Source organism: Leptodactylus fuscus, chromosome 6, assembly GCF_031893055.1.
Source record: "Leptodactylus fuscus isolate aLepFus1 chromosome 6, aLepFus1.hap2, whole genome shotgun sequence".
In the NCBI taxonomy this organism is placed as follows: domain Eukaryota; kingdom Metazoa; phylum Chordata; class Amphibia; order Anura; family Leptodactylidae; genus Leptodactylus; species Leptodactylus fuscus.
The window spans coordinates 141,814,306-141,835,348 of record NC_134270.1 but is presented as its reverse complement, the minus strand read 5'-3'; the positions used below and the strand labels follow the sequence as shown (position 1 = coordinate 141,835,348).

Genomic DNA, 21,043 nt, shown 5'->3' with positions numbered 1-21,043 from the left:
CGGCATTACTATTACAGTACAGTATATGATATGCACAGTATATAGTGGAGGGATCTTTATATAGCATTGTGATTTAGGCAATGGTGTGGAAGTTAGGATATTGTACTATTATTTGAGCACCATACTCTATATCGTAGGTTTATTTGTACACGGTATACGGCTATAGTCACATCTGCATCGGAGGCTCTCCGCGCCAGATTTCGCCTAAGATCTCAGATGAAAGAGTCAGGCAAGCCAAGCTTTTTCACCTACGGATTTCAGGGAGAAAGCAAGGGATAACTATTATAGTCAATGGGGTCCCTCCAGATCTATTAGTATGTCAGAATGGATTCAACAACGCAGATATGAATGCACCCTAACAATATAGGAAGGGTAACACAGAGGGAACCCTAATAATGCCAGTCAATATGGCTGCACTTCACTGTAGAAAAAAATTGGCATTAAAACTGAAAAAAAAAAAAAAATACTGTAATATTTTGAAGAGAAAATACAGACTTCCACATTTCTGGTGGAATTTGTTTCTGAGAACATGGAATGTTTCATGTTTTTATTTCCCAGATTAATAGGTTCAAGCAGATGTCAGTGTCTGGACGTGTAAGAAATATTACTTCCATAAGCCGATAATTCCTTTCATATCTGGAACTAATGGCCTGAAAACACACGTTTTCAGCAGACCCACCACACTCCTTCTAGCATTGTACTTTTCAATGGAAACCTTAAAGGGGGTGTCTGGGATAAATTAAAACTTTACCTCTAAGCTACCCCCCTCCCTTCCCCACCTAAATTCTAATATACTCCCTTTAAAAAAAAATGTATATTTACCTTTATGCTTGTGACTGCCTCATATTTTCTGATTTCCTGGTGACGTTCCGCTTCGGCGTTTCTGGAGACGGGTTCTCCTCCCCTTTCTCCCGTCTCCCTCATAGTCACCAATACTAACTTCCTCTTCTGCTGGCCGTTGCTTCCTTCAGGGAGCCAGCACCTGCGCGATAGAATGTCGACAGAAGCAAAAAGAAGCAGCGTTCTATTGCACATGCGTGGCTTCTGCTGGCGTTCTATTGTGTATGCGTGGCTTCTGCTGGCGTTCTATTGCGCATGCGTGGCTTCTGCTGCCGTTCTATTGCGCAGGCAGTAGTTCCGGATCCGAGGGGAAGAGGCAGAAGAGGGGACAGTGGCACCTCAAAGTCATCTCTAGGACGACAAGACAGGTAAGTATGATGGAGTGGGGAGGGGGTTGGGGGACTGAATTAGGAAGCTAGGTGGGTAGATAGGGCTTGTAGTATGTGGGCTAGATAGGGTTTGTTCATACAGTGGAAAAAGACTGAATGTCTGTGCGGTGCACTGGCATACCGTCGCGGCATTCGCTCTAGATTAGGCCCGAATGAATGGGCCTAATTGAGAGGGAGTCTTGCGCTGCGGACAAGTCAGCCCCGGAATCCACATCAAGATAGGGCAGCTCGCTTCTTTTTTCCACTACTAGCTAGCGGAAAAAAGAAGTGAGCGGCTCTCATTGAAGTCAACGGGAACCGTTTTTGGCAGCGGATTTTGAGGCGGATTCTGCGTCAAAATCCGCTGCCAAAGAACTCAGTGTGAACAGACCCTTAGGGAAACGGGAGGGGGGTGAGAGGGTGGACTGAATGAACTGCAATGCATTATGGTAGTTGTAGGCTAAGACAGCGGGAAGCTACTGATGTAAACAAATACAGAGGACACTAGAAAAAGCCAGAAATCACAGAAAACACTGCTAAAGTTATTTGGGTGCACTTATTAACCTATTGATAGCACTAACAGACCTTTTTTAAAATAATTTTTTTTGCTCGGAAAACTCCATTAACAGCGCCCTCGATTTCAACTTCCCCAAAACGTGAGTATTGGCTGCTACAGATGGACTGAACACATGACAAGAAGCGGCCACACAATTTTCTGCACTTAAAGGGTGTGTGAGTTTTCATGACGTGCAGGGTCCCTCCTGGGCAGTCTGATGTCGGTATACGCCTTCACATATGGTGTCCCATCAGTTTTTTTGTGGCTATTCTGAAGGAGAAAGTGGACAGAAAGTTCTTGTGTACACCCAGCAACAAAAAGTGTACATTCAGTGGGTATTGTGGTGATGTCAAGCTGCCAAGCATGCCGTAAATATTTCATCAAAGTGTTACGCATCTGGCATGGCAGCCATTTTGACTGTCTGGCGGGCTGTAGATATACATAGCAGGTTGTTTAATTGGACATGAGGTCTTGAATGTATTCCTTTCAAAGTGCAGTGTTGTCATACGTAGGCCTACCGCAAGGCCGCCATTACTCGCTGTAATTATAGAGTAGTTGGATATCACGTACTATATAATTTGTAATAAAACCCACTGAACATAACCCGGGCCAGGATAAAGAAAGAACATCTATAGTCTTAAAGCGATGATGGAAATGTTAAAAAAAATCAGTTCTTGGTAGAATATGGATTAAACTGGCAAAATATTCTGGGGTGAGCAAGATTAGCGAGAGTTATTTAACCATTAATATATAAAAAATATGACGCAAGCGCGGAAGCAATAGGGGTGTTATAGCTCAGCTCCAGGAAAGATCCTCTACACATTTTTTATATTTTTTATTTATAGTAATAGTGTGTGGTGAAGAACCAGATCTGAAAAGCACAATGACATGCGTCATCTCATCGGCACTGTCACCCCGAGTGTCTGGTTTATCTATATCTGTTCGGCCATTCCAACGATATTTGACCTGTTAGAGTAACCAAGAGGGCGGTAATACTGCATGACACACAGCACACAACGGCCCCACCATCAGAGAAACCACAGTGATGGACCTAGCCAAGGCTTGCAACAAAACCAATGGAAATGTAGAAGGAGCCTGTGAAGCCCTGACCACAACAATGTAGGGAATGCAGAAACGTAACTCTCTGTTTCTCCATATATGTAGTGTGTGGTGACAGACAGTAACTTTGACCAGTGCAGTGGTATCTACAGACATGGGCACACCTAAAAACCTAAAGGGGCTCTGGTGCAAAAGCTCACGTTGAGCTCCCCTGTGCAGCTTCTCATAACAGACAACAGTGCCCCATCTGCTCATTTTTGCAGAATTTATTTCCCTTTTCTTCTCTTTTACGCCCCAGAAAGCCTTGAAGACATGTTCATAATGTGTCTATGCACACAAGCTTCCCATCATTCTCATCCCCTGTTGGTGCCCCATTTGTGCCACAGCCTCCCCCACAGAATCCCTCTATGACTAAAAGCTACTGACCAACAGATCTTTCCAGACATTAAAGGGTTAACTGTCTGCCGTTGTTTAGTTGGAAAACCAATTTACACCACTCTATTAGGGCTTTCTAGTCCCCAATCAGTGGTTGGAGGCTACCAGGAGCAACTATGAAGGACCTGGTTTACATGGACGGCTTACACTGATGTTTAGGGGCACCTAAGCATGTAATACTTAATTTATCCTGTGGGGGTGCTCTAGGAGTATTAAACCCCTAGCAGGTTTCCTCATAGATTACAAATTATTTCTGGAGGTCATAGAATTAGAGAGCATGGGACCTGGCAACATCAGACGGGAGCTTCTGGGGATTGGCAAAGTATCGGGTTTTGTATTTTATTTAATGACTCTGAGTCCTCTTCCACCATTTGTTTTCAGCTGGATCACGGTCTCACATTTTACAACCTGATGCTGCCCTCATCCTTCACACCATTGACACCCATTCCATACCCTTCTGTATTTGGACCTCCAGAAGCAAACACTACTACCACTCCATTCATAGCATCTGTGGCACCAGTTGGGACAGAGGGTCAGGGGATCCCTTTTTTGGACATAGCTGCAGGTCACATGGTTGGGAGGGACCTACATCTACGCATGTACTTCCCTTACCATAAAATTTTTTAGTGTCCTTATATCACAAGAGGCATTTTCTCTCCACTTTTTGGAAATTCGACCTCCTCAATAACCATATACACAAATTACAAATTTTTAATTTTTCTTTATTTTTCATACGGTTCACATGGTGCTAGCAGACGAGTCCGCTGTAGCTTTGATATGTTCAGTCGCTCTATCACTACTTAGCCCTTTGTAGACTTTCTTCTCAAGTGACCTACACAACTCAAAACACGACTGCCCTACTGTATATTCTGTATGTTACCTGTTAGTTAAAGATTATTCACACGTGTTAAACAGAATTTTTTTTCTCAGCGATGGTTACAATCTTCAAGTGATTGACTCCTTTTTAGAATTGTTAAATAGTCCTTAGTTTGGTAGAAGTAAGTGGTTCTAGGTATCTATTTCTACTTGATCATGATTTGTAAAGTTTCTCTGGAAGCGAGTGTCTTCATACCGATTGGAGCCTTTTTATAGTATAACCACATTCATTGGGACGTCCTCTATACTGTGGTACTGTTTTGGGTGAGTTTTAGGATGTCCTGGAATTAGAGACACCTTAGATTTGTGGCAAACTCACACAGAACTATCTTAGATGAAGCTCTAGTAGTCATCAAGGAAGGTTGCAAGATGGTGGATCTCAGATAGCCTCATTGGTCCCTTGGGTTGTTTCTGCTGCGGCGGTTGGTTCAGGACGGTATTTCTCGATGACTTCTCGGAGACTCATGGAGAAATGTAAATCACCACCAATGAGTATAAAACCCTGAAGAGAAGATACCTTGTAAGAAATTTTGGCCAGAATGAAATTTCATTTTTGCAGTCAACTTGTAAAGGTGATTTCTTTTTCACTAACAGCGAAAGAGAAAATTCTAACAGGACTCCTATAAAAGACAGTAAGAGTCCTGCTGACCCCACACACATATACAGTGGCTGAGAACCTACTATGGTCCTACAGATACATGGACAGCTGTCAAACACTATGTGGGTGTGATTATCAGGACTCTTATTGTCTCTCCTAGGAGTCCTGTCAAGATTTACTCTGCTTTTTGGCTAAAAATCCTGCTCCAAATTATATAATCCTATGTATCACAGAACTCAGCTTCTCTCCTCTATTGTATAACCCTATATATCACAGAGCTCAGCTTCTCTCCTCTATTATATAACCCTATATATCACAGAGCTCAGCTTCTCTCCTCTATCATATAACCCTATATATCACAGAGCTCAGCTTCTCTCTTCTATCATATAACCCTATATATCACAGAGCTCAGCTTCTTTCCTCTATCATATAACCCTATATATCACAGAGCTCAGCTTCTCTCCTCTATCATATAACCCTATATATCACAGAGCTCAGCTTCTCTCCTATCATATAACCTATATATCACAGAGCTCAGCTTCTCTCCTCTATCATATAACCCTATATATCACAGAGCTCAGCTTCTCTCCTCTATCATATAACCCTATATATCACAAAGCTCAGCTTCTCTCCCTCTATCATATAACCCTATATATCACAAAGCTCAGCTTCTCTCCTTTATCGTATAACCCTATATATCACAGAGCTCAGCTTCTCTCCTCTATCATATAACCCTATATATCACAGAGCTCAGCTTGTCTCCTCTATCATATAATCCTATATATCACAGAGCTAAGCTTCTCTCCTCTATCATATAACCCTATATATCACAGAGCTCAGCTTCTCTCCTGTATCATATAACCCTATATATCACAGAGCTCAGCTTCTCTTCTCTATCATATAACCTATATATCACAGAGCTCAGCTTCTTTTCTCTATCCTATAACCCTATATATCACAGAGCTCAGCTTCTCTCCCCTATCATATAACCCTATATATCACAGAGCTCAGCTTCTCTCCTCTATCATATAACCTATATATCACAGAGCTCAGCTTCTCTCCTCTATCATATAATCCTATATATCACAGAGCTCAGCTTCTCTCCTCTATCATATAACCCTATATATCACAGAGCTCAGCTTCTCTTCTCTATCATATAATCCTATATATCACAGAGCTCAGCTTCTCTCCCTCTATCATATAACCCTATATATCACAAAGCTCAGCTTCTCTCCTTTATCATATAACCCTATATATCACAGAGCTCAGCTTCTCTCCTCTATCATATAACCCTATATATCACAGAGCTCAGCTTGTCTCCTCTATCATATAATCCTATATATCACAGAGCTAAGCTTCTCTCCTCTATCATATAACCTATATATCACAGAGCTCAGCTTCTCTCCTGTATCATATAACCCTATATATCACAGAGCTCAGCTTCTCACCTCTATCATATAACCTATATATCACAGAGCTCAGCTTCTTTTCTCTATCCTATAGCCCTATATATCACAGAGCTCAGCTTCTCTCCCCTATCATATAACCCTATATATAACAGAGCTCAGCTTCTCTCCTCTATTATATAACCCTATATATCACAGAGCTCAGCTTCTCTCCTCTATCATATAATCCTATATATCACAGAGCTCAGCTTCTCTCCCTCTATCATATAACCCTATATATCACAGAGCTAAGCTTCTCTCCTCTATCATATAACCCTATATATCACAGAGCTCAGCTTGTCTCCTCTATCATATAACCCTATATATCACAGAGCTAAGCTTCTCTCCTCTATCATATAACCCTATATATCACAGAGCTCAGCTTCTCTCCCTCTATCATATAACCTATATATCACAGAGCTCAGCTTCTCTCCTCTATCATATAACCTATATATCACAGAGCTCAGCTTCTCTCCCTCTATCATATAACCTATATATCACAGAGCTCAGCTTCTGTCCTCTATCATATAACCTATATATCACAGAGCTCAGCTTCTCTCCTCTATCCTATAACCCTATATATCACAGAGCTTAGCTTCTCTCCTGTATCATATAACCCAATATATCACAGATCTCAGCTTCTCTCCCTCCACCAGTTATACCCTGCCACCAGACCGAGTTACTTAAATCACCTGCAAAAGCTATAGGAGTACTATGACTTACAGCATGGTGAGTAGTTGTCTCTCGAGTAAAATCCAAACCTTCTGGAAGGGGGATGCTGACACCTCGCTTTGTTCTCTCTGAGGAGCACATTTTATATATGTATTAAGACCTTGCAATGTTCATAGCCAGCCATGCTAGAAAAGTGCAAGAAATTGTTGTCTTACCATTAAGGACAGGCATCACTGTCAACTGTAGAAGGGTCTTTAAGGGGCCTTGTAAGGGTATGAGCTGTAATAAAAAGACAAGGCTTATAATACCACAAACTACAAGAATTATATGCTGTATATCTTACTTTACTTACTGCCAGAGACTCCAGCGCTGACTTGTTGGAGTATATTCTGAACCTACAGGTAATGAAAGAAGCCATATATTCATTACTATAAATTCCAGTACTTTTTTCTATGTATCTGAATCCTTCTCTTCAGTGACCTTCACACTGACCAAATAAGTCTACTTGGAATAACGCCCAGATCCTTGACTTATGAGCAGACCGTTCTGGTCACACAGCTATAATGAAGGAGCTCATAGCTTCCCTATATACTTCTAGTCTCTTAGATTATATAGGTGAATATAGAGAGAAGGATTGTACTGCCCAACAGCAGGTATATATAGTACAGTCTCTAGCTGCCCGTGTAATGCTGTGCTGAGGAATTGGATAGCAGAAAAAGGAGAAATATAAAAACTAAAATAAAGTCAGATCTGGAGCTAAGGAAAGTCTGGGGATTTTTTCAACCCATTTGCACCAAAACGTTGCGACATTATGGATTTTTTTTTACACCACTTACTCCACCACTGAAAAGTGGGCCTGGGTAGCCTGCCAAGCTATCTGTGCACCAGATTTATCAAATGCAACTCTTCCAAAGGTCAAAAAATTGTTGAAATCTTACTCCAGTGAACAGATGATGTAGAACGTGAAGGAACATCTCAGGATTTATAGATGCACCAAATTGATCAAAAATTGAGTAATATTTGATAAATTTGAATGCAGCCTCCAGCAAAGCTGACTTTAAAAATTCCCCTTGTGATTCAACTCCGCCATTGTTTTGTGGTGTGTGCAAATACTAAAGCGGGTAGTGGCCAGTGTTATATGAAAGCCCACTGTGTTAGCATGACATTTTTTGTGTCCCAACTTTCTGAACCAGAATGTCCTGTGAGCTCCCTGGCTGCCAAGCTGTAACCATACATATGTAGTATACAGGGCTGTTTTAACCCATTTGTGGGCCCTAATCAAAGGTTTTATAAATGGACCAACACATAATTTAGTACCCCCTCAAGTAGCCCCCCGCATAATGCCCCCTACCACTTCAGTGACCAACCAGTATATTGAATACAAATTTTGTACTCACACAACCCTGTTGCCTGCAGGTTCAGGGTGTAGTGAGGTTTCTGGCTTGGTGCTCATTATATTTCCTTGCCCCAGACATCATCAGCCAAACCCTGAATGGTGGAGCAGAGAGCTGATAGCTACCATAGGGCCCAATGCAGATGCAATCCTTGTCTTATGGTTAAATTGACCCTGACTCTATGTAATGAAACATGTATGTTGACTAGGGAAAAAACAAATGACTAATATTTTAGGTTGGTTTACCTCTTGAGGTCCAGCTGAACCTGTAAAGTGGTCCTCTTCAGTGTCACCCTAGCACTAAGACGTGATTCCTATGGAGACATAAGTGTTTGAAAGCATACCTTATATATAGATACTAGTCACATTTAGAGGACTTAAAATGAAAACCAATCTGAGAGATAGATTCAATTATAAAGTCAGTAAATGTGTTAATATGGCTGCAGGACTGACATGCCGTATATACCACATATGACCATGGTAGCAACTCACTGGCCTTAGTGTCTTACGGCATTGTACTACTGAAGCCAGTGTTTGACTTGAGTGGTCGTATGAGGGTATATGGAACGTCGGCGATTCAGCCAAGTAAGCATAGACTAGAAGAAAGGACTGAAGATGGAGAGTCAATGATGGAAACACTGGGGATTGAACCAGTGAAAATAACTTCTGTTTTATGACTTGTTTTTATTGACTTTGCCCCATTTTTTAAGAACTTGGAATATCCCTTTAAATAGACCAATTAGTACTATAGAAAAGTTAGAGAAGAAGAAGTCTATACAAAATCTGTGACTCACCATAGTCATACTGCTTAGCTGCACCGGGGGCTGGTCTGTTGGGATCAGGTAGATGTTCAGAATGGCATTCACCGAAACGCTGGTTCCTGTTGGTTTTATGGTAAACCGCGGCGGGGTAGAAACACGAAGCTCTAGTTTCATCGGGGCATCTGCCACATCTGGATCCTGTATTGGAATATCAGAAGGACAGTGGTCTACATGGATAGTGATCACACCAGCATTTACCACAGTTTATTTCCAGCTGCCATTTTTTTCCTAACATATACTAATATTTCTAATACATTCCGAATTTCAGGACTTCATAAAAAAAAAATTATATATACAGTCCTATGAAAAAGTTTGGGCACCCCTATTAATCTTAATCATTTTTAGTTCTAAATATTTTGGTATTTGCAACAGCCATTTCAGTTTGATATATCTAATAACTGATGGACACAGTAATATTTCAGGATTGAAATGAGGTTTATTGTACTAACAGAAAATGTGCAATATGCATTAAACCAAAATTTGACCGGTGCAAAAGTATGGGCACCTCAACAGAAAAGTGACATTAATATTTAGTAGATCCTCCTTTTGCAAAGATAACAGCCTCTAGTCGCTTCCTGTAGCTTTTAATCAGTTCCTGGATCCTGGATAAAGGTATTTTGGACAAACAATTCAAGTTCAGTTAAGTTAGATGGTCGCCGAGCATGGACAGCCCGCTTCCAATCATCCCACAGATGTTCAATGATATTCAGGTCTGGGGACTGGGATGGCCATTCCAGAACATTGTACTTGTTCCTCTGCATGAATGCCTGAGGATTTGGAGCGGTGTTTTGGATCATTGTCTTGCTGAAATATCTATCCCCGGCGTAACTTCAACTTCGTCACTGATTCTTGAACATTATTCTCAAGAATCTGCTGATACTGAGTGGAATCCATGCGACTCTCAACTTTAACAAGATTCCCGATGCCGGCATTGGCCACACAGCCCCAAAGCATGATGGAACCTCCACCAAATTTTACAGTGGGTAGCAAGTGTTTTTCTTGGAATGCTGTTTCTTTTTGGACGCCATGCATAACGCCTTTTTTATAACCAAACAACTCAATCTTTGTTTCCAAAATGAAGCTGGCTTGTCCAAATGTGCTTTTGCATACCTCAGGCAACTCTATTTGTGGCGTACGTGCAGAAACGGCTTCTTTCTCATCACTCTCCCATACAGCTTCTATTTGTGCAAAGTGCGCTGTATAGTTGACCGATGCACAGTGACACCATCTGCAGCAAGATGATGCTGCAGCTCTTTGGAGGTGGTCTGTGGATTGTCCTTGACTGTTCTCACCATTCTTCTTCTCTGCCTTTCTGATATTTTTCTTGGCCTGCCACTTCTGGGCTTAACAAGAACTGTCCCTGTGGTCTTCCATTTCCTTACTATGTTCCTCACAGTGGAAACTGACAGGTTAAATCTCTGAGACAACGTTTTGTATCCTTCCCCTGAACAACTATGTTGAACAATCTTTGTTTTCAGATCATTTGAGAGCGGGCTGTCCATGTTCGGCGACCATCTAACTTAACTGAACTTGAATTGTTTTGTAGAAAGAAATGGTCCAAAATACCTTCATCCAGGATCCAGGAACTGATTAAAAGCTACAGGAAGCGACTAGAGGCTGTTATCTTTGCAAAAGGAGGATGTACTAAATATTAATGTCACTTTTCTGTTGAGGTGCCCATATTTTTGCACCGGTCAAATTTTGGTTTAATGCATATTGCGCATTTTCTGTTAGTACAATAAACCTCATTTCAATCCTGAAATATTACTGTGTCCATCAGTTATTAGATATATCAAACTGAAATGGCTGCTGCAAACACCAAAATATTTAGAACTAAAAATGATTAAGATTAATAGGGGTGCCCAAACTTTTTCATAGGACTGTAGCTTATCCACATTAAAATGAATAAAATTGCTTAGGGGATTTTTTAGGGGATTACTTTTCAGGCCTTCATTAAAGCAAATTGCCACATAGTCCAGGGGCCTACAGACAACATTAGGCTCTTCAAAGCCCAGTACACAATGTTTTGGCGTTGGATGGTCTCATGGCCCGTGTGCTGAGAAAAGAAAAGCTGGGAGCAAGGAAAGGTAACTAAATCCCTGTTTATTTAATATTTTCTTAATCTGATTTGGGGTCTGGGGCTAAATTAATGCAGGGGTCTGATCTGGTGTCTGAGTTAACATTGGTGTCTGGTCTGAGGTTTTATATTAATTTTTACTTTTAACCTTTAAATATTGGTAGGGTTTTCTCCTGATACAAGGGTTTTTTTTCTGGGAATTACCCAAAGCTGAAAAGATTTGGAAACCTTGACACTTGGCATGCAAACTTTAAATATACTTACCAGAAGCATTAGACTTCCAAAGTATGATGTCCGCAGTAAGACTTCCAAGTCTTTAGGCACCTGAAGGACAGAGATGAGTTACTGTAAATAACAAAAAAATAACCTATAGATCAGGGGTTCACAACCTGTGGTATGTGTACCCCAGGGGGTACAACGTGCAGTCTCAGAGGGTACATGCCATGGCTAGGAACCAGTGCTCTGGAAGTGGCAGATTTAGTGAATGCTCAAGTTCTGGGCTTATGGGGCCCTTGTGCTGCCCAAACCACCCGCCATCTTCAAATATCAAGGCACAGTGGCTGTCTAGTAGAGGTGGGCATCAGAAGACGTTGGATCAGGGTTAAGGGGCTGGATCTCCTCTACAGCAGGGGTTAGTCTGTGCTAAATAGATAAATAGCTTCTGATCTATGACCTGATCAGTGAAAAGCTGGTCAGAAGATAATAGATCCTCCAAACCCATTGCGTGTGTCTGCCAAAAGGATTTGCTTGGCACATGGTATGCGCCAGTTGATCTTTCCCGCTTGAGATTGGGAACAGAATCTATTACGGTGTCTGTTAGGGGTACTTGGTTAGAAGGTTTTTCACGAATGGATGCTTGGCATGAAAAGGTTGAGAAACCCTGTGATAGATTACAGTAAATTGTAGTACAGCAGGTCTATAACCTGGGTCCCATCTATACACCATCATAGGGAATCTATAGACCATCATAGAGAATCTATAGACCATCACCGAGAATCTAGGAAATCTATAAACCATGATAGGGAATCTAGGGAATCCATAGATCATCATAGGGAATCTAGGGAATTTATAGACCATCATAGGGAATCTAGGGACTCTATAGACCATCATAGAGAATCTATAGACCATCACAGAGAATCTAGGAAATCTATAGACCATCATAGGGAATCTATAGACCATCATAGGGAATCTATAGATCATCATAGGGAATCTAGGGAATCCATAGACCATCATAGGGAATGTAACACTGCCAAACTTCAGACATATTAAGACAGAGAAATGCTACTTACCTGCTCATTTGCAATTTCCAAGCTGAGTACATTTGACTTGTAATACGCATACATTGCTGAGTCAAAAAAATATTCAGAGAGGGCAATGTAGACCATACGTTCCTTCTGCTTTATGTGGAGCGCTGGGGACGTGTTAGGGATTGTATCATTAGCAGCATCTAAGGCGTAGAACATGCCCTAAAAATGATAGAACATAAGTTTTATTGGGGGGCTGATAGGACACTGACATCAAGAAACTGACCCCCAATGGAGCAAAGTTTGTCTAATTTTATTAGTTGTATCATCATTGGTCAATATATGGGTATACTAGTAAGGATAGTGGCAAAGTTTTCTAGCGGGGCATTAGTCTAAGGGGTCATGCCTCTAAGCCATAGCATAGATCCATAATATTTTAGGCACACAGAAGTTGTCTTATACCTACCCTAAAATCCATATCTAAACTGTCTTCTGATACATCAGGATCACTCAGGAGAGAATAGTCGATCCCTATATAATCATCCACTGGATTCTTTACTGGAAAAATAAAAGAAATATTAAAAAATAGTCATTGGCCAAATCCCCAGTTTACAGGTTACACTATTATGAAGTGGTCACATGATCATAACGTCAATGTAATACTTGCCACTTTTTAAAGGGTCTACAAAGAGAGGAGGGGGAGGAAGAGGAGAGCTAAAGTGTAGAGAGACAGTTTTCTTTCACAACACAGTTGGGATATCAGGAATTACTATTGTGTAGACGCCATCTTTATCCATTCACCGCCCTCAAGAACGTGACATAGTGTCTGTTGTTCACATGGCCATGCTGCAGCTCAGTCCCATACATTTTAATGGGACGGAGATGTGGCAACGCCATGTGGCCAACGGACATGTTTTCCAGACCTGCAAAAACCCTTTAAACAAGCCCTGAACAGCAATCTTTTCCTTATAGCGCATTTTCACTTGGTTTTGAGACTCAGCGTCTACAGCATGGTAAAACTATTCAGAACAGAAAACAGAATTTTTGGGGCCACATGGTGGCTCAGTGGTTAGCACTGCAGACTTGCAGTGCTGGAGTCCTGGTGTTCAAATCCTGCCAAGGGCAAAAAAACAATCTGCAAGGAGTTTGTATGTTCTCCCTGTGTTTGCATGGATTTCCATTCCAAAGGCATACTAATAGGGAGAAATGTACATTGTGAGCTCTATGTGGGGCTCACAATCTACATTAAAAAAAAATAAAAAATAGAGAATTTTTGTAGACATCAAGCTTTAGGCAATGCTACAGTCATAGCTTCTTACTCACCAGGCACAGTATTGAGCAGGGAATTTAGCAGTACCATCCCAGCATGCCTTAGTGCAGGACAGATCTGTAACAGAAGTACGATTAGGAAGACATGTCTGTAATTGATAATATCTATACCGAAATAATACAGTTTATATCAAATCATGAAACACAAATGCTAAACCATTACAAACATTATTATACAGTATAAGAGCCCAGAAAAATACAGAAAATATATACTGGCTTAACCACATACAAATGCATTCTCACCCTTGATTCTAACCTTTTTTTCCCCAATATATTGCGTTGGAAGTTTGGACACCCTTCATACATTATATGGTCAGCTGCCCCTGCCAAGGTTTCCTTGATGTTAGTCTAATGTATGTCACATATTAACACTAAGGGTAAATTCACACAACAGAATCTGGACTAGCTAAAAAATTCAACTTCAGGAATTTGAAGCTGAAATTTTCTATTTGACAGAATCGTCCATGGAATTTGCACATTCTGCACCGGCCAAGTGGAAATTTTCTGAATCACATTCACTTTAAGGCTGAGTTCACACAGAGTTTTTTGGTCTGGATTTTTAGGCAGAATCCGCCTCAAAATCCTGACCAAAAAAACGTCTCTCATTGAAATCAATGGGAGCCAGTCATTTCATTTTTCCGTGAGCGGTCTGTTCCGGCTCCTAGAAAAAAGAAGCGACATGCTCATTCTTCAGGCAGATGCCATGGCCGGTTCAGTCTCGGACGTCAGCCTGAAGACACTCCCTCCCGATTAGGCTCATTCATTTGGGCCTAATCCAGAGCGGAGGGCCGCGACTGGATGCCAGTTGCAGCTACCGGTTTTTTGGTCTGGAATCTGAGGCGGCCTCCGCCTCAAATTCTGGACCAAAAAAATCCATCTGAACTCAACCTAATGGGATTTATCAGATGGAGTTCACCCGAAGATCGAGCATGATGTTTATTTTTTTAATGAGTTAGAGGAAAATACAAGGGATGGGAGGCAGATTTCAGGCAGAATTTGGAGCATATTCACAAGAAATTCAGTTCCAAATTTAGCCTTGTAGACAGACAGGGTTTTTTTGGTCTGGACTTTGACACGGAATCCCTCTCATTGAATTCAATGGGAGCCGGTCATTTCCTCTTTCCGCAAACGACATGCCCTTTCTTTAAGCGGATTCCGCGGATGATTCAGCTGAGACATCTGCATCTCAACACTCCCTCCCAACTAGGCCCATTCATTTGGGCCTAATCCAGAGCAGAATGCCGCAAATGGATGCCGATGCACTATATGCACTGCACCAGCATCCAGCCGCGGCTAGCCATATTTTGGACCCGGATTTTGAGGCGGCCTCCCGCCCAAAATCCCTGTCTAAACTTACCCTTAGTGGGTGTTGACATGTAGGAATTTCATGCTTAATTTGATGCAGAATTTACCTCAATCTGTCTGAATTTTGGCTCCTATTCATTGTAGTGTACATTATTGTAAGAGGAACACTATGGCCGGATTCACACGGAGTATTTTGGTTCGTAATGTGGAACGTAGACGCCGCGGGAGCTTTTGCGGGTCGTATACGCTCCCATTGTTCTCAATGGGAGCCGGTACCGTATACGTGGCGCTATTTTGCGGCCGCCGCAAAATCATGGCCACAAAATAGCGCCACGTATACGGTACCACATTATGAACCAAAATACTCCGTGTGAACCCGGCCTATGTGGTCCAAAATTTGGCTCCAACATACCAAGCAATATTTGTACATACCTGTTGATTTAGTAGAAATCTCATTCCGGTTGTAATGAAAGAAGCAAGAAAGTCATAGACCCTCCTGAAAGAGAAGAAACCAGAGCAGGTAAGACCAAGTTATTTGTGAAATGAGTGGACTTGCCTAAAGATGTCCATAAGTACTGCTGATATACGGCATACGGGGCTTTTACTACTCAGTGTACCAACATAAGACGGTCATCTCACCCATCAGTGATACAGACTGACTAGATTGTTTTCAAGGTAGGATGGTCAATATGGACAGAAGATGGTTTCTAATCATCTAATGGATCCTGAATATCTATTGGACCCCTCAACCAAAACATTCCTACAGTCTGTCAGTTTACCTACGTTGGGTTCTTTATAGGTGCCATGCTTTTGAGATATCTATACATACGTTGTTAAATCTGTGGTCAGAAGATACAGTATTTTGGCCGTAACTGTTGTTCACCTTTATTTAGACAATATACTTAAGGATAGGACATACAGATCTTTCCCGAGTGGCTTATATGGGTTGTTCCAAGATCTGCATATTCCATCTATTCACAAGGCATATGGTAAATGTCTTCTCGCTGGAGGTTCTACCACCAGGATCCCCATTAGTGGAGGGTCCCTAGCTCTACATTACATGACCACAGTGAGAAGTAGTTTCTTTGAGAACCTCATTGTGCATGTGTTAAGTCTACAGTCTTTCTGGAAAGTTTTGCTCAAAGTTAGTAAACTTACTTGAGTGTTCCGCTGAACCCAGCCTGCATTCTGTTGATGGATGCGTCACATGTCATATTGGAAATCTTCAGACGTCCTTTGGAATCTCTGGCAAGATCCAGATCAGTTTTGATGTGCACTCCCTCCGCTGAGGCATTGATAGTGCCCACGTCATAGCTGAAGAGTACATGGGAAGGTCATACTGTTATAAGGCTACTAGCACTTGTAGAAGGGTGGATGGTGTGTTCCATAACCCAAGTATGAAGATACTCACAAGAGCCAGTAGAGAAGTTTTCTCTGGAAATTGAGGCTGATAGATGCATTATTAATGTCTAACACCAGTTGTTTGCTCGGCTGAAACAACAGCTCAGACTGGGACAGCTGTAAGTGTGTGACACGTACACTGCGGAGGAGAGAAAGGATGAAGAAAGCCATCATTGATCAGATAGCGCCTATAGCAAGACTCAAGACCTACACAAGCCCCCACCATTGTAGCCAGGTACTTATTACTGACAAAAGATACCACGAGAAAAGACAATGCTGGCAACCAAGACCTGGACATGTAAAGTATAATATCAGCTTGTCAGCGTCTACAGAAATGGAAAGATTTTTACTACTTTAAACGGGCTTCAAGGAAAGAAATCTTTGGATGTGCCAATCCTCACTGTGGCCAGTCAGTGGATGTGTAGCACCACCGGGCTGCAGCCTCTCGGAGCCCAATACAATGTTCTCCTGGCCGTGGGCACTGTACTCAAGCCATCATGACTTCTTGAAGGCAATCTCCTGCACCTATGGACTATTTAAGGCTCCTTCCTCCACAGGAAGGTGCCTGTACAGAGGTTCATAGCCAGCTAGTGTCTTCTGCCTGTTCCTGAACATACCTCTGTCTGACCCTAATGCTCTCATGTCCTTCCAAGGTGTCCAAGTTCATTCTACCCGTCTGTCTATGTTTGACCCATGCCACCTGTGCCACCTGCCCTGACCTTTGCCTGTATGCCTCATCCTGAACCTGAGTGGGTTGTCTAGACCAGTATCTGAAAGGGGACATTGCATCCCCGTGACCAATTCAACATGGACATGACACTACTATGGGTACTCACTTGTTTATACTGTAGGTGAATCTCCCCTCGGTGCCGTTCAGATCTGGAATGGTGATATTCTCCAGCTCCTGTTCCACAAACTTCAGTCCTTCATGTTTGACTAAGTGACAGAAATGTTTATTTAGTCTACACAGCACAAGACAAAACCTATATGTATTCTATAAGTCCATAACCTCTCTGTATACTGTGATATTACTATTATTCTACGTGTTCCTTTAACATAACACATAAATACTATACATATGCAAAGAGCTATATCCAACAATTATCGGAGGACAACATAAGGCAAAGCCATAATGCAGAATGCCATTTTATAGGGAAACGTTGCTGTCATGGCTATAACTACTCCTTATGCTAATGTTCATATACTTATGTTTGGTGAGGATTTCTACTCACCAAACTGTAGACCTTTGGAAGTGATCCGTATTCTGCAACCAGGGTTCTGTGAAGATGACTTTGACAACACAAACGGTAGGACAAGTAAAAGAAAGTATACCGATACTGCCATGGTTCCTTGCAACCTGAAATATCATCAAAAAGCAGAATTTTAGCCATATACATGTGAAGACACTCTGAGAAGTAACACAGGGGGACTCCCAAAAATATCCAAAAGTCCAACAGGTCAGTATCAGATGTATTAGATAATCGGTCACTCTCAATTGCATGGCTCTTATCATTGGGAACCATTGTTTCAGTATAGTAGACCTCACTTACAGCATTGGCACTTCTTTTACATAGAATGTCATTTATACAGGCAGACAGGGCCGGCGTCAGCGCACGGCATAGTCGGGCAAGTGCCGGGGCCCACAGAGCCTCTTGGGGCCCCCCGGCACTTGCCTGTCACGATTTCAGCTCATCGGCATCCGCCCGCCGATGAGCTGGAATACATACACGATGCAGGAGCTGTGAGCTCAGCTCCTGCTTTAAAGCTCCGGCCCGGCTTGCGTGTGTAGGCGCGATGACGTCATCACGCCTACACACGCAAGCCGGGCCGCAGCTAAGCAGGAGCTGAACTCACAGCTCCTGCATTAATCGCATATGTGACTGGAGAGAGGAGCGTCGGGGGATCGATGGAAGGTGAGTGATGGAAGGTGAGTGTAAGTGTTTGTTTTGTATTAAATATAAAGGTGGAACATAATGAAGGGGGCCCATGAAACTGGGGGGCAAATGAAGGGGAGGGGGGGAACGGCATGACACTGGGGAAGATGAAGGGGGTGGGGAGAGAACGGCATGAAACTGGGGACAGAGATGGAGGGGGCCCAATGAAACTGGGGGGCAAATGAAGGGGAGGGGGGAACGGCATGACACTGGGGCAGATGAAGGGGTGGGGAGAGAACAGCATGACACTGGGGCAGAGACGGGGAACATGAAACTGTGGGCAGATGAAGGGGGAGAAAGTGATGAAACTGGGGACAGAGATGGAGGGGGGACATGAAACTAGGGGGAAAGGAAGGGTGTATATGAAACTGGGGGAGAGATGGAGGGGGGGCATATAATTTACGGGTGACTGTAGGAGGATTGTACTTTGTGGGAGCACATGATAAATGAATGAGAATGGGTGGAATCAACAAAAGTGGGTGGAGCCAAATTTGCCGCGGCGCGCAGAGCGCGCCGCACATTTTACTCCTCTTTCTTCTCTTTAAAAATTGGGAGGTATGGCGTTGGTGACGCCACACTCCTGCATGACGTCATTTGCTTCATCTGCGACGCACAGTGTCTCTACTCCCCCCGCCTCCTTTACAAGGGGGCCCACTGAGGCTCTGTCGCCCAAGGGCCCATAAAAACCTGGAGCCGGCCCTGCAGGCAGACACCATTATCCCAAATTTTCAGTGTTTGCAACGAGAAATTTCCCTTCTTCACCTAAAGAGATTGTATAATCATATACAAGGCATCCATACCATGGAAGCAGACAATGTGGCTACAATGGGATCCTTGGAGACTGAGGGTGCCCGGCTCAAGTTAGTAATATCTCCATTGTTACTGGGAACAGCTTATTCAGGACTCCCATTCTGTAGGAACTGCATTGTTAAGGCTGAGTTCACACTGAGTTTTTTGGTCAGGAATCTGCCTCAAAATTATCTTCCAAAATAAGTCTCCCAATAGAGTTCTACTGGGAGGCTTTTTTTGGATGCTGATTTTGAGACAGATTCCTGGCCAAATTCCTGACCAAAAAACTCTGTGTGAACTCAACCTTAGGATTTTTTCAGTATATACACTTACCGGACACTTTATTAGGTAAACCTGTCCAACTGCTCGTTAACACTTAATTTCTAATCAGCCAATCACATGGCGGCAACTCAGTGCATTTAGGCATGTAGACATGGTCAAGACAATCTCCTGCAGTTCAAACCGAGCATCAGTATGGGGAAGAAAGGTGATTTGAGTGCCTTTGAACGTGGCATGGTTGTTGGTGCCAGAAGGGCTGGTCTGAGTATTTCAGAAACTGCTGATCTACTGGGATTTTCACGCACAACCATCTCTAGGGTTTACAGAGAATGTTCCGAAAAAGAAAAAACATCCAGTGAGCGGCAGTTCTGTGGGTGGAAATGCGTTGTTGATGCCAGAGGTCAGAGGAGAATGGCCAGACTGGTTCGAGCTGATAGAAAGGCAACAGTGACTCAAATAGCCACCCGTTACAACCAAGGTAGCCAGAAGAGCATCTCTGAACGCACAGTACGTCGAACTTTGAGGCAGATGGGCTACAGCAGCAGAAGACCACACCGGGTGCCACTCCTTTCAGCTAAGAACAGGAAACTGAGGCTACAATTTGCACAAGCTCATCGAAATTGGACAATTGAAGATTGGAAAAACGTTGCCTGGTCTGATGAGTCTCGATTTCTGCTGCGACATTCGGATGGTAGGGTCAGAATTTGGCGTCAACAACATGAAAGCATGGATCCATCCTGCCTTGTATCAACGGTTCAGGCTGGTGGTGGTGGTGTCATGGTGTGGGGAATATTTTCTTGGCACTCTTTGGGCCCCTTGAGCATCGTTGCAACGCCAAAGCCTACCTGAGTATTGTTGCTGACCATGTCCATCCCTTTATGACCACAATGTACCTAACATCTGATGGCTACTTTCAGCAGGATAATGCGCCATGTCATAAAGCTGGAATCATCTCAGACTGGTTTCTTGAACATGACAATGAGTTCACTGTACTCCAATGGCCTCCACAGTCACCAGATCTCAATCCAATAGAGCATCTTTGGGATGTGGTGGAACGGGAGATTCGCATCATGGATGTGCAGCCGACAAATCTGCGGCAACTGTGTGATGCCATCATGTCAATATGGACCAAAATCTCTGAGGAATGCTTCCAGCACCTTGTTGAATCTATGCCACGAAGAATTGAGACAGTTCTGAAGGCAAAAGGGGGTCCAACCCATTACTAGCATGGTGTACCTAATAAAGTGGCCGGTGAGTGTATATATATATATATATATATATATATATATATATATATATATATATATATATATATATATATATCATGCCATACAGGTGTGTAGGGACATAAGTTCCGTATATACTCGAGTATAAGCCGAATTTTTGTGCTGAAAAAGACCCTCTCGGCTTATACTAGAGTCAGCAAAGGTGGTGGTGGTGGTGGTGGGGCCTATGACCAGCCACAATATCAATGTATAGAATCTCCCATAAAATAATGCAAAAGGAAAAAAAAATGTTTAAAAAAATAAAAGTTCTTAATTAAAAGAATAAATCCCTCCTTTCCCTAGAATACATATAAAAGTAGAAAATGACTGTGAAACACAAACACATTAGGTATCCTG

General features: G+C 42.5%; 1 protein-coding gene across 1 annotated transcript in view; it reads right to left on the bottom strand.

The window, feature by feature from the left end:
* Positions 1–3,964: 3,964 nt before the first annotated feature.
* The window catches only part of PLTP (phospholipid transfer protein), a 30,007-nt gene continuing 12,928 nt past the window's right edge, over positions 3,965–21,043 (bottom strand). Inside the window, exons 2-16 of the mRNA XM_075277389.1 lie at positions 17,652–17,776; positions 17,256–17,355; positions 16,430–16,558; positions 16,177–16,332; positions 15,451–15,514; positions 13,708–13,771; positions 12,851–12,942; positions 12,430–12,606; positions 11,405–11,464; positions 9,037–9,201; positions 8,489–8,556; positions 7,202–7,244; positions 7,065–7,128; positions 6,901–6,977; positions 3,965–4,636 (exon numbers count right to left, since the gene is read on the bottom strand). Of these exons, the coding sequence (XP_075133490.1) occupies positions 4,514–4,636; positions 6,901–6,977; positions 7,065–7,128; positions 7,202–7,244; positions 8,489–8,556; positions 9,037–9,201; positions 11,405–11,464; positions 12,430–12,606; positions 12,851–12,942; positions 13,708–13,771; positions 15,451–15,514; positions 16,177–16,332; positions 16,430–16,558; positions 17,256–17,355; positions 17,652–17,763 (1,494 nt within the window). The 5' untranslated portion in view covers positions 17,764–17,776 and the 3' untranslated portion in view covers positions 3,965–4,513. The remainder of the gene's footprint in view (positions 4,637–6,900; positions 6,978–7,064; positions 7,129–7,201; positions 7,245–8,488; positions 8,557–9,036; positions 9,202–11,404; positions 11,465–12,429; positions 12,607–12,850; positions 12,943–13,707; positions 13,772–15,450; positions 15,515–16,176; positions 16,333–16,429; positions 16,559–17,255; positions 17,356–17,651; positions 17,777–21,043) is intronic.